The following is a 23,300-nucleotide window of genomic DNA, read 5'->3' as shown; positions in this document are numbered from 1 at the left end:
TTGGCTAGCATTATTACATTTATAACAGTGGAAAATTAGAATGCTATATTGAATAGCAGGAAGCTACTGAGGCAATATTTAAATGTAATGTTCCCATATAGTAGAGTACTCTAAATTACACTACTACAATAGCAGCATAAATGCCCAATTTCTGCCTTTGGTGTTCTCATATTGTCACTAAACATATATATTGCTGTTATGACTTCTAATGCTCTGCTTTTGATTTCCTGTTGTCCAGTGTAAAGGAACTATGGATTAACTTACTTTGTAAGCTTAAGCTTTTCTTTTGTTATAAGCTGTGGGTAATAAATACTGACTGGAAAAAAGTTAAAATCACCCTAGCAGCAATTATGCATTGGAGAACAATTTTATAGAACAATAAGAGTGAAGTAGAAATCAAATCTGCTATAATATACATAATAATGGAAGAAATGGATCTTACTCAAAACATCATAAACCAGTCAGGAAAAACAGTTCTTTAAAGCCTTGTGAGGTTCAAAATAGCACCTCAGTATCTTCAGTTTACTTGAAGACTCAATTTATAGATGGTACTCAAATTTCAAAGTCCCCTGAGATATGCTACATTTTTGATTTGTGTGTAAATTCCTTATTGCTTCCTTTGGACGCCAGAGGAAAGATGGGAGAGAAATGTTTCTGGATAGATTTCAAGGCTGTATGTGTATGAGATGATATAGCTGCTGGTTAATGGGAACACTTCCTATTGAGCTGTAGCGCCCCCCCTCCCCACGGTCTGCAGTGCACCTCTGCTGTAGCTGATAACTAGATTTTATAACAATGTTGCCATTCTTTAGCCAGGCTTAACAGGCCATCCACTTCATAACTTGCATACTGTTAAGTGAAGGAAAGCGGCAAATGAAAATAGTTGAAAAGGAAAAAAGGCAATGAGAAAAACAAAAAGGTATGAATATTATAAAATAAATTAGAGTAAATAATGGGCTCTGGAAGGTTTCTAATGTGAATATAGAATTTTACAGTACTATAAAACTAATGTATATTATAGATAGATATAGATATACATACTGAAAATAATATAAACTTGGTAAATAATTATGAAGCTTAGAAATGCTTTTTACTAAGCTCACAAATATTTTTCTATGAACATTATATCTGTGCACATGTGTGCATTATTTCAGACCTAATATGGCAGTTTTCAACATAGAATATAGCCCACAGCTATAATTTCAGCTAGCTTTCTACCAGCATTGTTGACTAGGATTCACTTTAGAAGATTAGCATTTCTAACTACATTTATACAGGACAGTATCAGCTTTAGTGGAAAGCTTTCTGAAGTGTAACTTCAGAAGCATATGTCTTGTATTGGCTGTATATATTGCTAACTAACTTTCTTCTTAACCTTGTTTAAATATGGTGTCATAGATTAATGTAAGCATGCAATGTAAGAAATATGCTTTTTGGTGTATTACATCTTTGGCCCCATTAATGAGATGTAGGTTTATTCTTCAGTGCTGCTTTCAAGAAAAAAGAATCTGTATTAAGCCAGTACTGTATTATTGGTCTTCATTTACATAATAGCAGGTATAAAATCTAGAATGCTTATATACTAGAAATAGTTGTTCTCATTCCACAATCATGCTTCAGCTGAGAATCTGATGAGTGTACATGTTCACAAATGTTGCCACTAAGAGACATATTTGATACAGGGACATTTTAAACTTTTAAACAGATAAAAATAAGCACAGATTTGTAGCTGCAGTTTAGCATTTTCATATTCCATGAGGAAGTGATAGATTGGGAAATCAATACTTTCCCCCCTGTGGTTAAATAAAAATTCATGTTGAGTGTGTGATTAAAAAGCCATCAATATTCAGAAAACAGTGGTGTGGAATTGAGAGTTGTTCATTGTTTGTAGCTTTCTATTGATAAGTTATTTATATTAAAATAATTTGTGTTGCATAACCATACCAAGTAAGTTACATTTAAAACAAATACTTCTTTCCCTATTTTAGTTGGTTATACTTAACAGCTGTTTGAAGACATGCGCTCAACTTTTTAAACATTTATATAAAATGCATTTAACTAGGAAATACTGTCATTCATTTCAGTATTACCTTTCCATGACTATGTGGAAAGCAACTTAGTTTTAAATAGCTTTCAGCATTGATCTTTTTGAAACTCTAAGTAACTGATTCATTACTTTAAACTTGATAACTTGTCATTTATTGGCTGTCATCACCACACTTGTGCAGTGCAGAAGTATACTCTTCCTGTGGATTTATATTTATTATGCTGTAAAATCAAAACATTCCTTGCATCATGGAGACATGGTGTCAGAGCATATATCAGGGTGAGGAGAAGATAAATTTGAAGCTAATTCAGAGCTATAGAATGGTGAACAGCAAGGCAGACTCACTAAAATAAGAGCTGTCAGTAAATGGAAAGAATAGATAGTAATGTATGTGTGTAGGAGAGCAATTAGGTTGCAGTTGCCTTTTTTCAAATCTGCAGTCTATGGTATTAATTTTGATTTGCCAGATGAGTGGAGAGCCATTTCAGAAACTCAGTGCAATAGGACTCAAGGCTTTTTTTTTTTTAAACAAAGTGCTGTTTCTCATGTTGCATCATGTTTTTTGCCTTGTGCCTGTTTTCAGAAGCAGAGTTTAGTATAATATTTTTCTTCTAAATGTTTTAAAAGTCTTGGAAGTTAATAATAGATGTCTCTAATTTAGCCTCAGGTGATTGAAATTCTCGTGTTTGGCATATAATTATGTGAAGAGATCTTCAGTGGACAAAATGTGATTGCACTGGCCTTTGTACTTAATTATATAGTTACTTTGCTTATTAGTTTATTACTTTTTAGTAAACAGCCATGAGGCCAGATGAGTTGTGTATTTATGCTTAAAATGCATGATTTTGTGGGGGGAAACCAGCAACCTCATTTTCTTTCTATTAAGTGCAACTCGCCCCAAAGTCATTAAAATATTTAGTTTTGTTTTCACTAGTGACTTAGAAATGGTTGCCAATCCTAGTTGCGTTATAGGACTGGCAAGAATTTGGGTCTCTGTTTAACAATTCCAACTTCATATTTGATAAGACTTAAAAACCCACAAAGTCTGTATTTTTACTTGGATTGTACTGCCTTAATACAGTTACCAAAAGAGAATTGTTTAAGAAAAAAAAGGAACTTTTGTATAGAGTGCCACCTAAATGTGAGTAGTACGTTTTATGGGTCAAGATGACATTTTTAAAAAAAAAACCCAACCGTTTAAAATTACCATTAAAATTTTTCAGTTAAGTAGTATAAATTAAATTAAAATTAATTCAATTTCAATTAAATAGTATAGTGTATATTCTTAGTGATTTACTTTCAGGGGAAAAAACAGATTCCAACCATGTTTGTGTCGACATTTGTTGAGGTCTACATGATATAGAATGTTATTTTCTGTGCTTACAGCATTGGTGATTGTATTGTGGCTGTTTCACAGTATTTTTGAATCTATAAAACATTGGGGAAATTTTCCTTTTTTGTATTTAAGCTTTTGATTGTAAACACAATATTTTGAATAAGACTAGAGGTGTAAAATAGAAATTAGTTGTTGAGATATAAAGACTTTGTGTTATTGTTATCATCCATCTACAGCTGGGTTGCTGTAGCAAAACATTAAATAACTATAAAATTCCTTACAAAGAAAAAATGAAGCTCAAACCTGGAAACCACATCTAGAATGTTAGTATCTGACCGGAACCTGATTTCGATAATGCAAAATATCCTTTAAACCTATTTTTGTTTATTTTTGAAGATAAATGAATAGAACAGATATTTCATTAAATGTTTGATATAAAATCATTTTTAATTAAATGTTGGATTTAAAATAATATAATGATCCTAACTAATTGTTAGTTAGAAGAGAATCTATCTATGTGGTTGCTAAGAGTCAACACCGACTTGACAGCTCTTGATCAATCAATCGTCACTATTATAGTGACAATACAAGCAATATTTGATCTTCGTATTAGATATAGATGCTTATGTACTTTTCCTAATGTCGTATGATTTCAGTGCAAGCATCATGAACCAATGATTGTGTATATGTTGATCTCAAATTTCAAAGTGTGTAAAAGTCTACTTTATGGAATATTAGTGTTTCAGGCTCTGCAATAGCTGAATTAGCCTAAATGCTATTTTATATTTTAACATGCATGAAAGTTCAAATAATCTGTCTACTAAACAATTTGATTGTATGTCTTAATGAGCAGAAAAGAGTCACTAGTTTTAAAGACTGTTTAAACAGACTGTAGGCTGTTCATGTGTTGGGATATTCTTCGCACATAGAAATTAAAAACATTTTGTATTCACTCTGTTTCCACTAGATATGAAGTAAAGTAATTGTTAGGGATGTACACATTTGCATTAGTCATATTCTTAATACCTGACTCATAAATTGATGCATGTCTCAGTTGAACATCTGATGTTATTTAATTTCAGCTAGTGGAGTTTACTGAAATAAAACAATTTATATCTTGCTAAAATTGCCTGTTCAATTATGTTAATAAATAGTTGCAACTTTTAATATGCTCCCACTGGTGTAAGGTTTTTATTGCATCACAGTTGACATGATAGTAACATAGGGTTCTAAACAGAAAGAGTAAATAGAAAGATTAAAATTGACAATTCTATCCATGTTGAAAAATTGGTTCAGAATTTTTTAACATTGGGATTTTGTTAAATTTTTAAAATTGATTGTGGGCCATTTTGGAACTTTGAGAAATACTTGGGTTGAAAAGTGCTCTGTTTTTTCTTAAAACTAACAAGTGTTTTCAACCCAAATGGAAAATTGCATTTTTACTTCTGTATTTGGTTATTAATGAAGAGGAGCCACTTAGAAGATGTGGCCATAGCGCAGTAGCAGAGCATCTGATTTTCATGCAGAAAGAACTGGGTTCAATCCCTGGCATTGGCAAATAGGGCTGGGAAAAGCTCCTGCCTGAAACCTTGGGGTGCTGCTGCTAGACAACATTGAACTATATGGGCCAATGATTTGACTTGATATAAGGCAGCTTCCTATGTTCCTTTACAGAAACAGTGCAGAACACACTTCATATGCAAGCTATCAGATCTTTGTTTACATCTCAGTTATTATCAGGCTTTTTTGTTTGCTTATAAATTGAATTGTTTTATCTTTAGAGCATCTTCATTTTATATAGAAGTAATGCTATAATGGCATGTTGGAGTGCACATATTTTACTGTCAGGATGACATGACACATTACTGTTTTGAGATAGGAACAAAAATTCTTTATCTTATAGAAATATTAAAAAATTACAGCAATGGTGTTCAGGTTAGTATGAAATGGATAGTAATTAATTTACAAAATATGTCCATTAGTAGTCAGTTACATTGGAAATACTATTGTGTGGGGTTTCAGATTAATATATTATGATATTGTAGTTAGCTGTATAGAAAAGTGCAGGCATCCATCTTTCTGAACCTCAACATGTCACAAATTTTCAATACTTTGTCTTATTTTAGTGACTGTAACTTGCGTTATAGTGTAACAGTTATGCTATCACGATTATTCCTTATCTATTCTCCTACTCCACAACCTTTCCCCTCTAATTCTAAGGATTAGATATTTGTAAAGAGATTTTGTTTAAATATAAAATAAATTGAAACTAGCCTTTCACATTCCATTGCTGCATAAGTTTGCCAGGAAGTCCATCCGTCTATCTATCTATCTATCTATCTATCTATCTATCTATCTATCTATCTATCTATTGAATTTAATTGTTAATTGATTTTAATAGTTTTTATTTTGATGTAAATGTTCCTGAGCCATTTTTTTGGGAAGAGTGGTAAACAAACAAATACAAATAAATAAAACTAGTAACTCTTTGATGGTTCATTGTGGCTTTAGTTTTTTTGGCAATTGGTTTTTCTATGAAAACAGAGTAAAGAAGGGATAGTTCATTTTGGACAGTTATTAACTGATTAAATTTTCACTAGCATTTAAACAATTGTCTATATATTATTAAGACAAGATAAGCACTGCATTTTTCACTGCTAGTGATGTTGTTTGTGATATGTTGCTTAATAAGAACACTGGACTTTAGAATCCAAGACTGCATTATTCTGTATAGTTGCTGTACTTAATTTTAATGATTCACATTTTTAAAAATAAGAAAATGATTAATATTACTATCATTCTGAATTGATCGTTGGTGAAGCTTGTCATGTTGTACGTAATGATGTATGGCTTTATCTTGATGGCTGCATTGTAGAATTCAAAATCTATACAAGTATCTTTTTAACATTCATGTCCTTGAATTGAGCTACTTTTACATATTTGGTCCTTCAAAGTATACAAAAGATTGCATTCTTACTAAAACTGCAATACATTTCATTTTGGTTATGGCACTTTGGTTCTGTGCCATTTAGCAGCAAATTGAAAAGAATGCCTTTCCAGCCTTTATCTGTGCACCTAGATGTGTATTTATATTACTCAAAAGCTCAGGAAAATGTTTTAATATCATGTTGCATTTTTATTGCTTTGCTTTCAACTTAGTAGTTTCACATCCTCCTTGGAGGCAGAAGTGAAAAGCCGGAATGCTGGACTCAACAGTGAAAAGACAAAAATATTAATGAAACATCCTAGAGAGCACATAAATTGGCGAGGAGGTGGGATTTCTTATGACGGATAATTTGAATAGGGGTGTGCACAGACCAAATGCAGTAGTTAGATTCAAATTCAAACTGAACCACCCCTCCACAAACTGCTTTGGTCAGATGGACCAGCTGGGCTGGTCAAACTGCTTCGGTTCGTGACGGATTGGTTTGACAGTGAACTAGTCTGTGTGCATAGCCCTAACTTTGACCTTTGTGAGGCTGAGTACACCATCCATTGAGCACTCCCTGTTCACAAAAAACTTGTGGCAGGACTATACTGCTTAGACTAGAGTGTTAAATAGGGTTTGGGTCCATGCAGGATATAGCTTGCTGTAGAGGTATGCCAGGCCTTATGCACCTTTTGCTCGAAGACTTACCAAGTTGTGTTCCAAGGTCTAGGGAAGAATACAAAGATGCTAAGTAAACTGGCTGAATGTGGGCCTCTGCATTAATTGCAGAATCCAGAAGATGCCTTGAAACTGATTTATCACCCCTCCCTGCTCTTCTCCAACCTCTTGGAAATGGTATGAGAAGTTGAGCCCCTCCTCTTACCTGCACATGTATTCTTAGCCCATATGCGGATGGGCTTGATGATTATTCGTGCATTTACTAATTTGCTGATAAATGGCTTTTCAAGTTTTTCGTTGGTCAAAATTTTGCATTAGTTCAGCACATAAAATTTTACTTTTTAAATGTGGCATCCATATCTTCTGCAAATATAATACATTTGCATGCAGTTTTAAAAATATATACTGATTATTTAAAAATAAAAAAGTAACTTAAAATATTCTAATCAATTGGAACCCATGGTAACAATGTAGCATCAAATCTGAAATCTGATGTGTTATATTGATGAGGAGGGGACAGAATTAGGGTACTGATGGGCAGCAGGAAGGTAAAATGTAGAGTTGGGGGTCTTATCTGAACAGTTTCTTTTGTTTCTTTGTTTTAGTATTTTGTTGCTGTCACTTTATTTAAGGTTGGTTTTGTTTTTAGGACATCTTGTTATTTTTGTGCTTGATATATTCCCCCCCCCCTTTGTCTTTATGTAATCTTGTCTTGTATAACTGTTATCACAAGCTTTCAGTGGTTTTCATTGTTCCTTTCCTCCACTCTCTTGCAATTCTTTCTCGCACGCCTTCCCCCAAACTTCCACCATTATTGACTGTGTCCTGTTGATTGACAGGTGGAGAAGAACCTCCTTTTGGAACCTTTGTCTGAGCATTTCATGGCCACAAATGCTTATTAGACAGTGTTTTTTAGGTGGAGGTGGGGGAGGAGTTCCAAACTTATTACCCCAAACTAACATTTTTGACCCTGCCTATCCACATATCCGTTAACAGTTAGCAGTACAGTATATTAACAGATGTGCTAACATTTACTCTTGCACATTTAAAAAGTGCCTGGTGTCATTCTGCCAGCAGGTATCTATTTCAAAAAGCCTTCTCCAGTTTTTAATACTGCTTTTGAACTTTACCGGTGATTTTTATAATCAAACCTTGCTGTTTAACAGGTTGATACTTGATGCAGATATTTCATAATTTTATATGTTTTAGCTGGATTTATGTTGCAAGTAGGTTTGAATATTTCATAGTATATAAACACATAGGTGTACAATAAAAATATCTATCTGTCTATCTATCTATCTATCTATCTATCTATCTATCTATCTATCTATCTATCTATCAATCTAACATACCACCCCAAAATTATGTCTCTGGGTGGTTTTGTTTACAACAAAACACTGAACAAAGATGACTGAATATAGGTAGGTTAGTTCAAATAACATTTCAAACAAACAATTTAATGCAGAGAATTTTATTATGGTTTATTCTTTAATGATAGGTACCTTAAGTCCCCCCCCAAACTGCTTATGTACATTTGCTTGTGTTATTGATGATACAAATTGATTTCTAACAAACATGGAACTTCTAGTTTTCACAAACAGTGCTCACAGTTTAAATTGTAGCGTGGTAATCTGCCTCACAAGATCTATAAAGCATTGCAATAAAGCTCTTATAATCATCATGACTAAAGAGCTGCAATATCATGTTTCCATTACATTTCTGTAGTAAAGTTCAAGTTTATAGAAGAAATTCCTTATTGATTGATATGGATAATATAGTAAAAGCCATTTTTTTAAAGTTACTGTTTAGTGACTTTAAATTCACTATCATAAGTGTATGCCATCCCTAGACATTTGACTTTTTATTATTTATTTATTTGATTTATATACCGCCCTTCCAAAATGGCTCAGGGCAGTTCACAACAGAATAAAAACAATTAAAACCAGTTAATTAAAATCAGAACTATAATGATTATTTAAAACTATATTATTATGAACAAGTTAGTCTTCCTCTAGTCCCTCTTAGTGTATCATCATCCAGCTGTCTTTTTCCTTCTCACTTGTCCATCCAATGTGTCTCTCCTATCCCCCCTTTTCCCCATCTGCCCCTGGAGGAGTTGGGCTTATCCAGTTTAATAGAAATAAAGACCTGGGAAATGGAACAGATATATTTTCTTGGCTTCTTATGTTGCAACAGCTTCTAGTGGCCTGGCCAAAGATTCTGCTTTCATGCAATCCTGAGCATGCCCAGATCTAGAAAATGAAAGGACCTGCAATTTCATGGCTAGGAATTTCTGTGACCCACTGTGACCTTTATGAGGTAATCTGGGCTGTTAGTACTTTATGTTTTGAAAGCACTGTGTAAATATTGATCAATTCATTCTGTTTGAGGTATCAGAATTTTAACAATGGGAGGATTGCATGGAACACAGACTTCTCTGGTTTGAGTTTCTCCTTTGCGGTGGTTGGGGGGAGGTCATTGCTGGTGTTCTTTATATTCTATGTCACAGTAAACCATTTAGTCTTTAAGGGGCCATGGCATGTCTTTTTCTGCTGCAGACATGTCTTTTCTTTGGGAATTTATATCCGTTAGTTGTCATACAAGTAACTGGTTAACTAGTTGATTTTTAATTTGACAACATTGAAGGAAGACATTGTCTGGGATCCAAAGAGCTTGGGCATGACCAGTGAGATTTTTAAAAAGTTCATTTACAGGTGAAACTCGGAAAATTAGAATATCGTGCAAAAGTCCATTAATTTCAGTAATGCAAATTAAAAGGTGAAACTGATATATGAGACAGACGCATTACATGCAAAGCGAGATAAGTCAAGCCTTAATTTGTTATAATTGTGATGATCATGGCGTACAGCTCATGAAAACCCCAAATCCACAATCTCAGAAAATTAGAATATTACATGGAACCAAGAAGACAAGGATTGAAGAATAGAACAATATCGGACCTCTGAAAAGTATAAGCATGCATATGTATTCAGTACTTGGTTTGGGTCCCTTTTGCAGCAATTACTGCCTCAATGCGGCGTGGCATGGATGCTATCAGCCTGTGGCACTGATGAGGTATTATGGAAGAGCAGGATGCTTCATTAGCGGCCTTCAGCAATTCTGCATTGTTTGGTCTCATGTCTCTCACCCTTCTCTTGGCAATGCCCCATAGATTCTCTATGGGGTCAGGTCAGGCGGGTTTGCTGGCCAATCAAGCACAGTACACTGTATACTTTTCAGAGGTCCGATATTGTTCTATTCTTCAATTCTTCAATGGCTTTAATTCTAAATTTCTGTGATTTTATTTCTGTGATCTTCAGTGAGTGACTAAATGTAATGCTGCAACTTGATGTTGCTATAATGTTTTCTCTCTTCCTTTTATTATAAGCAGATATTTTATCTGTTTATATTTTATATCTTATATAAAATAAGATGCTTATTTTTCATAAGCATGCACATTAGCATCCATGCATGCTTAGGAACATAGGAAGCTGCCATATACTGAGTCAGACCATTGGTCTATCTAGCTCAGTATTGTCTTCACAGACTGGCAGCAGCTTCTCCAAGGTTGCAGGCAGGAATCTCTCTCAGCCCTATCTTGGAGAAGCCAGGGAGGGAACTTGAAATCTTCTGCTCTTCCCAGAGTGGCTTCATCCCCTGAGGAGAATATCTTGCATTCATATGCTACCAGGGCAGACCCTGCTTAGCTATGGGGACAAGTCATGCTTGCTACCACAAGACCAGCTCTCCTATGTTGTTATACTTATATGTGACTTTTCTAAAATGTAGATGATGAAACCTTGTTTGGTGAAAAGTAATTAATCATATGGATGACATTTTAAATTAAGAGGACAAAAGTTTTTTTCAAAATAGAGATGTTGAAGTTCTGCAGTTTATTAGTAATGGAAAAAGCAAGCTCCTTTCCTCAATGAAGGCAAGTACCATTTAATCAGTTGCATGGTGTCCACAATACTGTTAGAAAAGGTTGTTACTCTGTTGCTTCCTTTTTTGCTGAAAAGAGGCTGAGAATAGGAAACAACAGTAACTTTTAAAAATCGTTCCCAATGTTTTATACATGAAGATTTGTTTCATGTGTCTCCAATTAGCTTAAAATATCATTTAAGCTAACTTATCTCATATTGTTGGGGATAATAAAGTAACTTAAAATTACTTTGGTGAATGTGATTTTCAATTTTTTTTTAAACAAAGCAGTGTTAATAAATACAGTTCTACATATATCCTATAACTTAACATCATCTAACATGAAAACTCAGAACTACTTGTGCTGTCAAAAAGGCATTAAAAATATATGTTTAAGACTGGGCACAAAAGGAACTGTTATTTTTCATGGCTGACATCAAAGTGAGTAGAAGGGGTGTATCAAAGTCTTAAACCTTATCCATTAGTAATGTACAGTAAATAAATCAGCTGTTCTTGGTCTATGAAAGGTTAGTCTCTTTTCCCTTTTTAGTTTGAATTTCCCAAGTGAAAGGATGCCTACCATAGTGATCTATTTTAGTAAGAATGTCTTTAATAAAACTGGAAATTTTAATAAAACTGGAAACACACCACCTTTCATTTACTATTGGACTAGTGAACACTTCGATTTAGGCTGACTTGTTTAAAATCATTACTAGTTATACTATAAGGAGTCACATTTTGCCATATACTCAGATACAAGGTTTAAATCTAGGAGGTTTAAAAAAAATAAAAAATAAATCCTGAAGTTATAATTGTGTATGAGCCATCTATCATATACGTTCCAGAGTGTCAGCAGTTTTCTATTACAGCAGGAAAAAGAGTATAGTGGCACCTATGAGAAACAGATTTATTGTGGCATATTATGATTTGGATCATGATCTGTTGCACTCAGAAGAGTGGGTTCTGCACCTGTGCGGGACCATTCGGGCAGAATTGACTAGCTCCTCGAAGCGCTTAGCCTCGCCCCTTGCACATTGTGTGTTTCCTCAGATTGGGTGGGCTAGCGTTTTCTCCGTAGTTCCTTTCTGACTGCCATTGTGTTGGCACCTCAGACAGTGAGTTCCTCGGACTGAAATAATTTCTGTGTAAAAAAAAAGAATAAAAATAGTTTAGTTGATAACCAACGCTTTGGAAGGAAGCCTTTCAGCCAAAGGTCTAGGGCCTCGCAGTGCCAGCACCCCAAACTTGCTGACTCCAACCAACAGCATCTTGGTTCAGGGGGTCAGTCCATCGATTCACTTCACCCAAGAGTCATCACCATTGACTTCTCTCCAAACTACCATCCTAGTAGCCACCTCCAACATCAGCCTGGCAAATCACGCCTTTGCATGGCGCAACATAACATCAGACTGTTGAGTTCTCTGCATAGTCCAAACGGGCTGTGCCATAGAGTTTGAGACCTTACTGGCATTCAGTGGGATCAAGTACATGCCTGCATCCTCGTTACTGATGGAAAAAGTTCAGACTATCTTGGACAAGCGGGTGATATCGCCTGTTCGGTGGACAGATCAGTGGCAGGGTTTTTACTCCCACTACATTCAGGTCCCCAAATGAGATGAGAGACTAAGACCAATCATGGACCTGCAGTGGCTGAACCATCATCTGGATGTGTGCAGGTTTCACATGGTAACACTGCAGAGCACCCTTCCTCTTCTCCACGAGGAGGAATGGTTCACAACATTGGATCTCCCGGACGTATACTCCACATCGGAATCCAATCCAACCACAGACAGTTTCTAAGGTTTACAGTGGGACACCACATCTACCAGTACAATGTCATGCCATTTAGACTGGCGACAGTACCCCGTGTATTTACAAAATGTATGGCTGTCATCATGGCTCACTTTCAGGCACAGGGCCTAACCATTTTTCTGTACCTCGATTGGCTCCTGGAAGGAAGAAAAAAAGATGAATTAGTTTTGCAAGTCTTTGCAGTCCTGAGCTTACTCAAGGATCTGGGCATTCAGGTAAATTGGACAAAGTCCAGGCTGGAACCTGTCAAGTACATAGACTACATAGGAGCAGTCCTCAATGCACAGTTGCAACGTGCATTTTTACCCGAGGAATGTTTCCTCTGCATTAAAGCACTAATGACGTCCTTTGTGATGTAACCCAGACAAAAATCCCATGAAGTTCAGAAATTACTTGGTCTGATGGTGTTATGCAACTCCACTGTGCACTTCGCTAAACTATGTCTCTGTCCTCTTCAACTTTGGTTTCTGTCTGTATTTCATCCGAATGTGGACAATGTGCAGATTCACTTAACAATTCCACCGACAATCCTTGTGTCCATACAATGGTGGACAAAACAGAACAACCTGAAGTCCCCTTCTGGGTACCCCAACCATTGGCCTGGTTGATGATGGATACATCCTTATGAATCTGGGGAGCCCATTGCAGGGATCTTAAAGCTCAAGGCCTGTGGTCACTTAACCAACACCAGATGCAGATACACTTCTTAGAACTCCTGGCGGTGTTTCAGGCTCTCAAATCCTTCCAGCCGACCCTAACAGGCAAGCTCCTCCAAGTCAGTCTGGACAATATTATTGCAATTGCTTACTTAAATCATCGAGGGATGGTCTCCCGCTCCCTTTGCATGCTCCATCTGCAGATTTGGAACTGGGCAATAGCACAACAAATAGGCCTGGTCGCAATTCACATAGGAGTGGACAATATCTTGGCAGACCATCCCAGTAGGTCCTCTTTTTATTGGCAGCAACACGAATGGGAGGTCAATCTCCAATGCCTTGATCAGTTGTTCCAGGTCTGGGGTCCACCACAGATCACCCTGTTTGCTATGCTCACAAGAAGTTCCCCCAGTACTGCTCAACGACTGGCATTGGCTCTAGAGAGGATGCTTTGCAGTTCAACTGGGGTTGAAGGTTTCTATATATTTTTCTGCCTTTATCCTCTGTTGAACAGAGTTCTAGTGAAAATCCTGCAGGAATCTGCAAACTGCATTTTGATTGCTCCATGGTGGCCCCGGTAGCCATGGTTTCAGCAAACACTCAGAATGTCGAAGGGTGGCCACAGGCATCTGCTTCAATGCGAAGATCTTCTCCTGCAAGAGAACGGAAGGCTCCACCATCCCGACCTAAGGACTCTGAACTTAACCGCATGGAGGCTTCTGAAAGACATGCTCCTTAATGACAGGAAGAAATCCACTAATATCAACTACAACAGCAAGTGGAAACGGTTCAGACTTTATGCTCAGGAACATGGCTTACTACTTCATAAGGCTACCTCCCGGGAGGTATTGCTTTACTTCACTTCTCTGAAGCACTGTAACCTGGCCAAAGTTTCTATCAAGGTTCAACTGGCAGCTATTTCTGCTCGCCATCCCGGATGGGACGGGAAGACCATCTTCTGTCATCCAGACTCCAAAAGATTCCTGAAGGGGTTAAAAACAACCTTTACCCACCTAATCAGCAGCCCACTGATCAATGGAGTCTGTCCCTCATCCTATCGGCCCTGATGGAGCCTCCATTTGAGCCCATGGCTAGGGCATCTCCTAAGCTGGTAACATTGAAAACTATCTTTTAATTATCCCACCCCACACCTTTTTATTAGCCATAATGTCAGTGAGCTAAATGCTCTCCGGATAGATACCCACTATGCTAAGTTTCATAAGGACAAAGTGATGCTTCGCTTGGACCCCAAATTCAGACCTAAAGTAATCACTGACTTCCATGGTAATAGCCACGTGGTTTTACCTATCTTCCTCTGGAATCCCATGACAACTCTCGCGCATTCATTGCATTCCCTGGATGTGAGACGTGCTCTCCTCTTCTACTTGAAGCGAACCTACAGAAAGACAAAAATGCTTTTTGTACGTTACAAAGGTAACATGAAAGGCTACCAGATATCAAGACAGAAACTCTCCCACTGGATTGTGCAAGCTCGTCTGGTGGCTACTCAGGGACGGGCATTCTCCATTGCTGCCCTTAGGCTTTGGAACGCACTCCCTGCTGAAATAAGAGCCTCCCCACCTTTTACAACGTTTAATAAGGCAGTCAAGACGCATTTGTTCACCCAGGCTTTTAATTAGATACTGTTTTAATGGTTTGATGTTTTTTAACATTGTTTTAAAATTTAAATTGTTGTAATGTTTTAAACTTTTTATTTGTTTTGTTGTATTGTTGTAAACTACCCAGAGACTTGTGTTTTGGGCGCTACATAAATATGTTAAATAAATAAATAAAATATAGAATTGATTATGTAGTGTTTACATAGTTATCACCTGCAGTGGTGCAGAGTGGAAGCAGCATGCCTAGGGAGCAAGAGCCTGTTAGTTCAAATCCATGGCATGTGCTTCCCAGACTGTGCCTAGTAAATATATATTTGTGGACACCTACTGTATATCAGGCAGCAGCAATATAGGAAGGTGCTGGAGGTGAATGCTCACTTCAGTGACAATGGCAAAAGGCATCATCTCATACTGCATGGGAGAAAGGCAATGGTAAACCACTCCTGTAGTGTACCAAGAAAATCACATGGGTCTGTGGTTGTCAGGAGCCAACACCAACTTGTTAGTGCAATCTTAACTTTCCTACATGGTTAGTTACAGTAATGCTGATTGAAAGGTAAGGGAAGCTGTCCATTTGAAATGCAAAAAAGAAAGAGTCTCAAGCCACAGGGTAACTGCTGTATTAAAAAATAGTTGTCAGGCAATTGATAACTTCAAAAGAGTTAATTTCAGAATGAGACCGTGACTCATTTTTGTTAGAAGTATATTTAGAAGATAATAGCAATTGTGTACGTATCAGGCTTCAGACTTTGCAAGTTCATCTTGCAAGTCTATCTGGCAAATAGAATTTTTTAATATTGTGCGCGTGCACAGAATTGCAATCCTCACTTTCTGGGTTCTGTGACATATAATGAAATGCTCCTGTGAATGCCTTCTTTACCACTGAAAGATTCACTTTGCTCTTAGTTTTAGCAAGCAATCAGTGAGAGGTCTTTCTTCCCTTTGAACTCTTTGAATCTCTCTTGCCTCTCATTTGCCATATGTACATCTTATAATCCTGCATATGTTGCTTTATTGTAGTCACTCTCCCCATTTCCTGCTATTACTCCATATGACAGCAGCTACTTTGGACAAAACAATGCCAGCTATTTTCTCCGATCTTATAGTGCTAGCCCTTTTAAACAGGATGTAGCTGTGGATGTGGGCACCCTCATATATATATATATATATATATATATATATATATATATATATATATATATATATATATTCTACTTGCAGTGATAACATTTGTGAAAGTTTAGGTAAAGCACTTGTTTAGAATTCTTTTTCAGTTTCATGAGTGTTTGATATGGGGTGTAGTGAGGGGACAAAATCTCGTGGGTTTTTAACAGACATTGTTATTGCTTGCATATAACATTTGAACTCTCAGAATGTATGGCAACATGATATATTCATATATCTAGGAGTAAATGATTTAAACTGGAAAAATAACCATTAGAGAATATTTCATTTTTGACATACTTGTATTTTTCCTCTGTGTAAGCAAAACTGTGACTTACAATACTCAAAACAAGGGTGTACTATTTTAATATATCTACAGAGTACTTTAGTTAACTAAGGCAGTCACTTTGCAAAACATCAGATCCCCCAAGTCCATAGTGAATAAATCATGTACCTAGCTTGCAAATCTCTGCAGATCATTTTGAACGCAGCACTGCCAGCCACCTGCAATTTAATTTTAAAACAAATTTTCTACAGTTCTAAAAGTTAGCAGGTTTCTCTATAATTGTACTCTAAGGGAGCTTTAATATTATGCCTTTAAAGCACTTTTTAAAACAATCTACAATAAACAGTATTTTGACAGGAATAATTTGGCATAAAAGCAATATCTTAATAAATTAAGTTCATTCCAGAACTCTTTATCTTCTATATACAATACTTCAAGATGGTGTAGTGGTATTATTGAGTAAAGTGTCGAGTATTGTTTTGATATGCGGTGGCTAATTTTGGATTTTCATGACATTTTAAATTTACTAGTTTTTGCAATGCTATGTTAATCATTTGGTGGGGGCATCACCAATTTTCCAGTGTTTTTGTAAAGAACACTGTGTGTGGGCGGGATAATTTTGTAAAATTAAGAATTCATTCTAATATATGAAAATTAGAATTCAGTAAAGTAGGTAAAACACATTGAACTCAGTGTAGTACTTCTTAGTAGACATATATAGGACTAGACTACATATTTTAAAATTCTAGAACACTTATACAGTGAAGTTTTATCGTTAGCAACTTTTTTTTGCTAATAAACTGAATGCATTATTGTTAAAAATTGTAACAATTTAATTGCAATTTGTTGAAAGTTAATTTACTTTGCCTTAAACTGTAATCAGAATGACAAGTAACATGTGTTTTTTAACAACTTTTTTCTTGCTAATAAACTGAATGCATTATTGTTAAAAATTGTAACAATTTAATTGCAATTTGTTAAAAGTTAATTTACTTTGCCTTAAACTGTAATCAGAATGACAAGTAACATGTGTTTTTTAAAAGAAGCCTTATTTTCAGATTAGTATTTTAAAAGGCAAGAGTTTTGGATTATAATCTAGTAGGTTATCTGTGGAAAAAATCAAAACAAAACTCCATATTGATCAAGGCCGTATCAGTTTTTTCTGACTGCAGTTGTTTTCCAGTGTCCTAAAATAAGCATCATGATGTTCAATTAAATTGGAATTAAATAAGTATATATCTAACAGGTATCATAAGCACTGCTTTTTTGTGATATCCAGTTCAGCAGTACTTTCCAGAGAAATCAAACGCTTTTGACTATATGTTGCTTTGTTGTTGTTGTATTATCTGCTTTTACTGTTCATACATCCTCTGCTTCTTTTGTGGCATAAGCAATTGGGGTGTGCACGGAACACGGTTTGGGTTGTTCTCCAAATTTGGACTGGTCCACCATGCAGCGGTTTGGTCTGGTTCGGCCAAACCATGAACCGGTCTGGAGGTTTGAGGCAGCATGGGGTGGGCTGGCAATTGACACCTTTTAAAAGTACAGCGACAGGTCCTTACCAGCACGACTACCATTCCAGGAAGATTTCTCCTACGGCAGCATGGCTACATCACTCACCTGGCCTCTGTGCGTGCACAGAAGCCAGGTAAGTGACAGAGCTGCCCTGCTGCAGCATGCAGGCTGCTTGAGGGAGTGCTGCCACAGCAGGAATCTGTATGGAACAGCATTCATGCTGTTAAGGACCTGTTGCTTTACTTTTTAATGGTGCAGCTTGCTGGTGCCATCTTGAACCACTGGACCAGTTCACAGTTTGGCCAAACTGGACTGAACTGGTTTGCTGAAACAACGACCAGGCAAATTCGGACGGCAACCCGAACCGCGGTCCATGCACATCCCTAATTTAAACCAGTTTTTGAAGCAAAATATTATTTTTTAAAACTTTGTACATGCTTGGATGTACCTGAATGAGCTTATATTAAGGTCGTTATTCAAAGAACCATTGACTTTATGTGAGCTCAGTGTGTACTGTTTTTCTTGAGCAGTCAGCTTCTGAACCACATGACAAACTGCTTTTGAAACTGATGAAAGTCTCAAAAGCAATTTGTGATATGGCATAGAATTCAGATATTCAAGCAAATAGTGTTAAAAAATGCTATTGGGTTAGCACAGGGTGTGACACAATCCCAGCTGCCTGAGAGATATGGCACCTAAAAATTTAACTGTGGCACCTAGACAAGGGTCTTTAGAGGCACAGTTATTTAATAACGTCTTTATTGTCTGAAACAGCCCTTTCCCTTGTTATAAGTGTTACAAGTATAAAGTGGATAAAGAGAAGCTCATTTATCCCCCCCCCTTCATAATGTCTGTCACTAAGTCCAGTTTTATCCAGTGTCCATTGTCTGACTTCTAAACGTTTCAGCTGGTGCTCAATTCCAAATAAAATTTGTCAAGGCACAAGCTTCTTGCATGACCCTAAGAAGCTTCTGGATCGCAGCCTAAATAATACATTAAATACCCTTTCATCAATTATGTGTCTATTGAATGGTAGAGACAGTGTTACATAATAACTTTGGTTTTCTATTTCTACGTTTTTGGAGTGACAGTTGTAATTCACACTCTAGGTGTCTGTGCTTGTGCAGAATGCATTCGGAACCTTCCAGAGATAATTTCTTACTCAGAAACCCATGTCAAACTTTTACAAAAGGACATGATTCCACATGAGACCTGGGTTCCCGATTACTTCCTCTTGTGGGTGTTTGGAAGGAAATAATGACAGACATCTGAGTCTTAAATATGGTAAGAATGAGATATACCCTAGAATATGTCAGTCTGCCACCCTTCTTAGGAATATAGAGAACTGCTCCAACACAGGCACTGCAGGAGATTTACCACCTTCTGCAGAAAAACACTATTCAACAAGTGTGGCACGCTGTTGCTTCGGGATTTTACTCCAGGAACTTGGCCGTTACCAAGTGGAATGGCGGACTGTCCCTCATTCTAGATTTGCAGGATCTCAACGACTTTGCTGTCACAAATTTCAGATGATTACCCTGACCAGCATCCTACAGCTTCTCTTCCACAATGCTTGCTTCATTGCCATTGACTACTTCCATATTTCTATTTGCCACTCCCACAGAAAGTACCTGTGATTTTGTGTGGGCAACAAGATTTACCAAATACACAGTATAACCTTTTGGCCTGTCATCCACCTCACAGGTCTTCTCGAAGTGTATGGCTGTCATGGTGGCCCATCTGAGAAAGCAGTCCATTCGGCTCTTCCCATACCTCAACAACAGGCTCCTAGTAGTGAAAACAGAACTAGGCTATCATTTGCCGACTACACTGGATCTGTTAGACCATCTTCATTTCTACCAACCCTTGCCCAGACTTGCCCCTCTGTGCCACAGAGCACTCCTAGTTTGGGAACCACTGGCCTAGATTGTGAATGACAATGGCCACTATGAAGAAAGTCAGGTTGCTTACCTGTAACGGTAGTTCTTCTAGTGGCCCTTTGTTCATTCACATGATCCTTCCTTCTCCCCACTGTAACAGTCACCTGTACAGGTGCATTGTGGCGGTCAGTTACTGAGGTAAGAGGCAGGAAGCAGAGTGAATAGACAAGTTCTATTCTTTTTCTGTTCTTCAAGCAGAGTGAATAGACGAGCTAAAAACGGCTGGGGCTTCTGCCAAAGGATTTTTTTTTAGGTCTGGAAGGTTCCGAGATGAGTTCTGCACGTGCACAGACACCTAGAATGTGAATTGACAACGGGCCATTAGAATAACTACTGTTACAGGTAAGCAATCTGTCTTCTTACTGGCTGGATATAAGAATCTTTTTTTTGGTGGGGGGAGATTTTTAGTAGTTTCTGTACGTGATGAAACAGTCATATTTTGCACTACCATCTTTTCAAGATAGTAATTGAACAGCGGTATCCTGAGGAAATGCTTATTTCACCTCATTGCTTATAGATTATTTCAAAAGCTATCTTGGTCTATACCATTACATTTACTTAATCAAAGTTCTTTTGGGTAACTAATACACAGAACGAAAAAGTTCAATCTCTTTTTCTTTTCTTTTGCTTATGTTTCAGTAAAATTGGGGGAAAGGGGGGGGGGGAGAGAAAAGAAAAAGTTCAATCTCCAGAATACTGAGTTTCAATAATGTAATCCAAAGTTGCAATAACAAACTAGTCAAATATACTTAAGGAAAATGGCCATACTCATGATAGATTTTTTTTATTGGGTGTCTAATATCTGTACCATTAGTTCCAGGCTGATGTCTTTCCCCTTACAGTGCTTTTGTGCATAGCTTATAAATCTCTTTTCATCAGCTTATATGACTTTTTCAAAGCAAGGCTAACATAATGCAAGGCAGAATGAAATAAAGTCAGTGAAGGTCAAACAGGCAATCAAATTATTACAGATTCTTCAGTGAACACTAATGGACATTTGTAAAGTGATTAGTTGTGATTATCTGTGCCCTCATTGACAAGGGTTCATTTTTAGCAAAAGTATAGTATATTCTTTGCTCAATTTGGATTGATTTAGCCAGGTCGTACATGGCTGAGTGTGGTGAGTTGCTCTTAGGTTAGAGTTTGTTTGTTTCAATAGCAGTAATCTATTAAGTTGTTAATGAGTAATAATTTACATTATCTCCACGACATACCTATATTGTGGTGATGCTGCATGAGGAAAGGGAATCCCCAGAATCTGGGCAGACACACAGTGCATTTGTGCTCTTTACAAGGGTCTCTTGACCCATAGTAATGGGTTGGGGGGGGCTGCAGCAAGGGGGTGGGGGAAATGGCTTGTACTTACACTGCTGCTCCCCATATTTTCTTATTGAATGCATTCTTGCAAGTGTAGCATCAAAGTAATGTTGCTTAGAGGCATATTGTTGCAAACAGTTCTTGTTAGATTGCAAAGAGACTATAACAAATTGAATAATAATTTTGCTAGTAAGGTTTTCTGTATTGGGGCAGAGGAGTTTGCCCTAGGTGGCTGAAGGTCTTAACTGAACACTAAGATGTTAAAGGCTCGATTAAGAATAGGATGATCTGTCCAGGATGATCTGTCTTCAACTTGTCCTTTAAGGTATCTCGGTGGTGCATTCATTGCTGCCATAATCAAGCCCATCCACCTTGCTGCTGGTCGTCCTCTTATTCTCTTTGCTTCAACTTTTCCCAGTGAAACCTATATATTGTAACTGCCTCTCTGAGTATAAAAAGTCCAAGCATTTTCTCTTTGCTGCAGTCTCAGTTCTCAAAAGTTCTGCTGCTGCTTTGTTTTACTTTAATATTGCAATGAGTCAACAGTGAATTATCTCTTGACAGTATTAGGAAAGAACTTACAGTCTGTTGTTGCATCCAGATGTATGTTGGTTTTTTGGGAGGTGTTTTTTTGTTTTTTGTTTTTTGCTGCCTTTCAGATGGCGATGATCTAGAATATTTCAGTATACTGCTAGCCAGAAACCTGCAAATATTATGACTGTTGGTATTAAGGTGCCACTTTTACTGTCTTCAGGATGTGAAAATTTTGATATATTAAATTTCTTTATTACTTTTGCAATGTCCCCTGAACACATATTTCAGACTGGTTTGTTTGGCAGCATCTCTAAATTATGGGGGAAGCTGCAAGATAATAGGTTGAACCCAAAAGTTCAGTTATGCTTATGAAAGGCTGCTCCTCTCACAGAAGTGGTGTTTTATATCAGCACAAGAGTATTTCTTGAGCAATGTGAAATACAGGTGTCTTTGACTTGTGCAAGAACTTACTTGATGTCCTTATTTCATAAGCTTATGCTCAAGTGCTTGCAGAATACTTCTAGCTGTTTTCCTTCTGTGCATTGTTCTTTGGAGCTAATCCATAATTATCTTTACAACAATGTTCCAGGGAAACAGGTGTTTTCCTTGAAGATATTGGAGGTATTGGAATATTTAGATACTACATCTTGCCACATGCATAAACAGTGATATAAATAAAGTTTAAACATAAGTATATGGCTATTTAACAAAATTAACAGTACACACGTATATTTGACAGAACCAATATTTGAAGAACAAAATTATACCATTTCAATATTAGTCTCGTGCAGAGGCTATATGCAGTACTCTTGTTCTACTTGCCTGAGAAATTGAATTGTACGCTTTGGGGGAAACGTGTGCATTGCTTTTAGAATGTTTTGAAATTAAAAAAACTAGCTAAAACTAGTCAAAATATAACTTTGTCACATACTCCCTGAATACTTAGGTGAACAGATGCACCCTTGGGTTATTATTTTAATTTAAGTTGGTATTTAACAAAAAAAATTAACAAATTAAACTGCATTTAACAAAAATGATACTTAAAATAGATTTTTTTAACCCCGTAGATGCATTCAATACTTATATTTTTGTTCTCATCTGATACTTGCTTTATTTGCTGGGGGAGAGGAAGAGGGATATTTTTCATCTTGTTCTTTCTTACCCAAAGACCTTTTAGGCACACTTTTTACTTTCTGCCTCATGCTGTTAAGACAAAAGGAACTATTGAACTTAACAAGACTGCAGAATGCCTCCTAGACTTCACTGTACTGGAGTATTCAGTGTCACCTTAAATTGCTTTTTTCTTTTTCTATACAGGTGACAGATCAATCTGTTAAAGCATTTGCTGAACACTGTCCTGAGCTGCAGTATGTTGGATTCATGGGATGTTCTGTTACATCTAAAGGAGTCATACACCTCACCAATGTAAGTGCACTAAGTAACAAGGTTTCCTGTAGACAGTTTCAATAAGGATAGTATTACACGATTACCATATTTGAGAAGAAGTAACAGAAATTATATATTTTCCACAACACATACTTGTCCT

At 36.8% G+C, this 23,300-nt stretch overlaps 1 protein-coding gene across 2 annotated transcripts in view; it reads left to right on the top strand.

The window, feature by feature from the left end:
* FBXL17 (F-box and leucine rich repeat protein 17) overlaps nucleotides 1–23,300 on the top strand; it is a 289,488-nt gene that overhangs the window by 49,844 nt on the left and 216,344 nt on the right. For both annotated transcript variants that reach the window (XM_053297075.1, XM_053297076.1), the window contains exon 5: nucleotides 23,072–23,179. In XM_053297075.1, the coding sequence (XP_053153050.1) occupies nucleotides 23,072–23,179 (108 nt within the window). The remainder of the gene's footprint in view (nucleotides 1–23,071; nucleotides 23,180–23,300) is intronic.

The sequence above is a fragment of the Hemicordylus capensis genome, chromosome 2, assembly GCF_027244095.1.
Source record: "Hemicordylus capensis ecotype Gifberg chromosome 2, rHemCap1.1.pri, whole genome shotgun sequence".
Taxonomy (NCBI): domain Eukaryota; kingdom Metazoa; phylum Chordata; class Lepidosauria; order Squamata; family Cordylidae; genus Hemicordylus; species Hemicordylus capensis.
The sequence above is the reverse complement of the archived record's forward strand: the minus strand, read 5'-3'. Positions and strand labels throughout refer to the sequence as shown.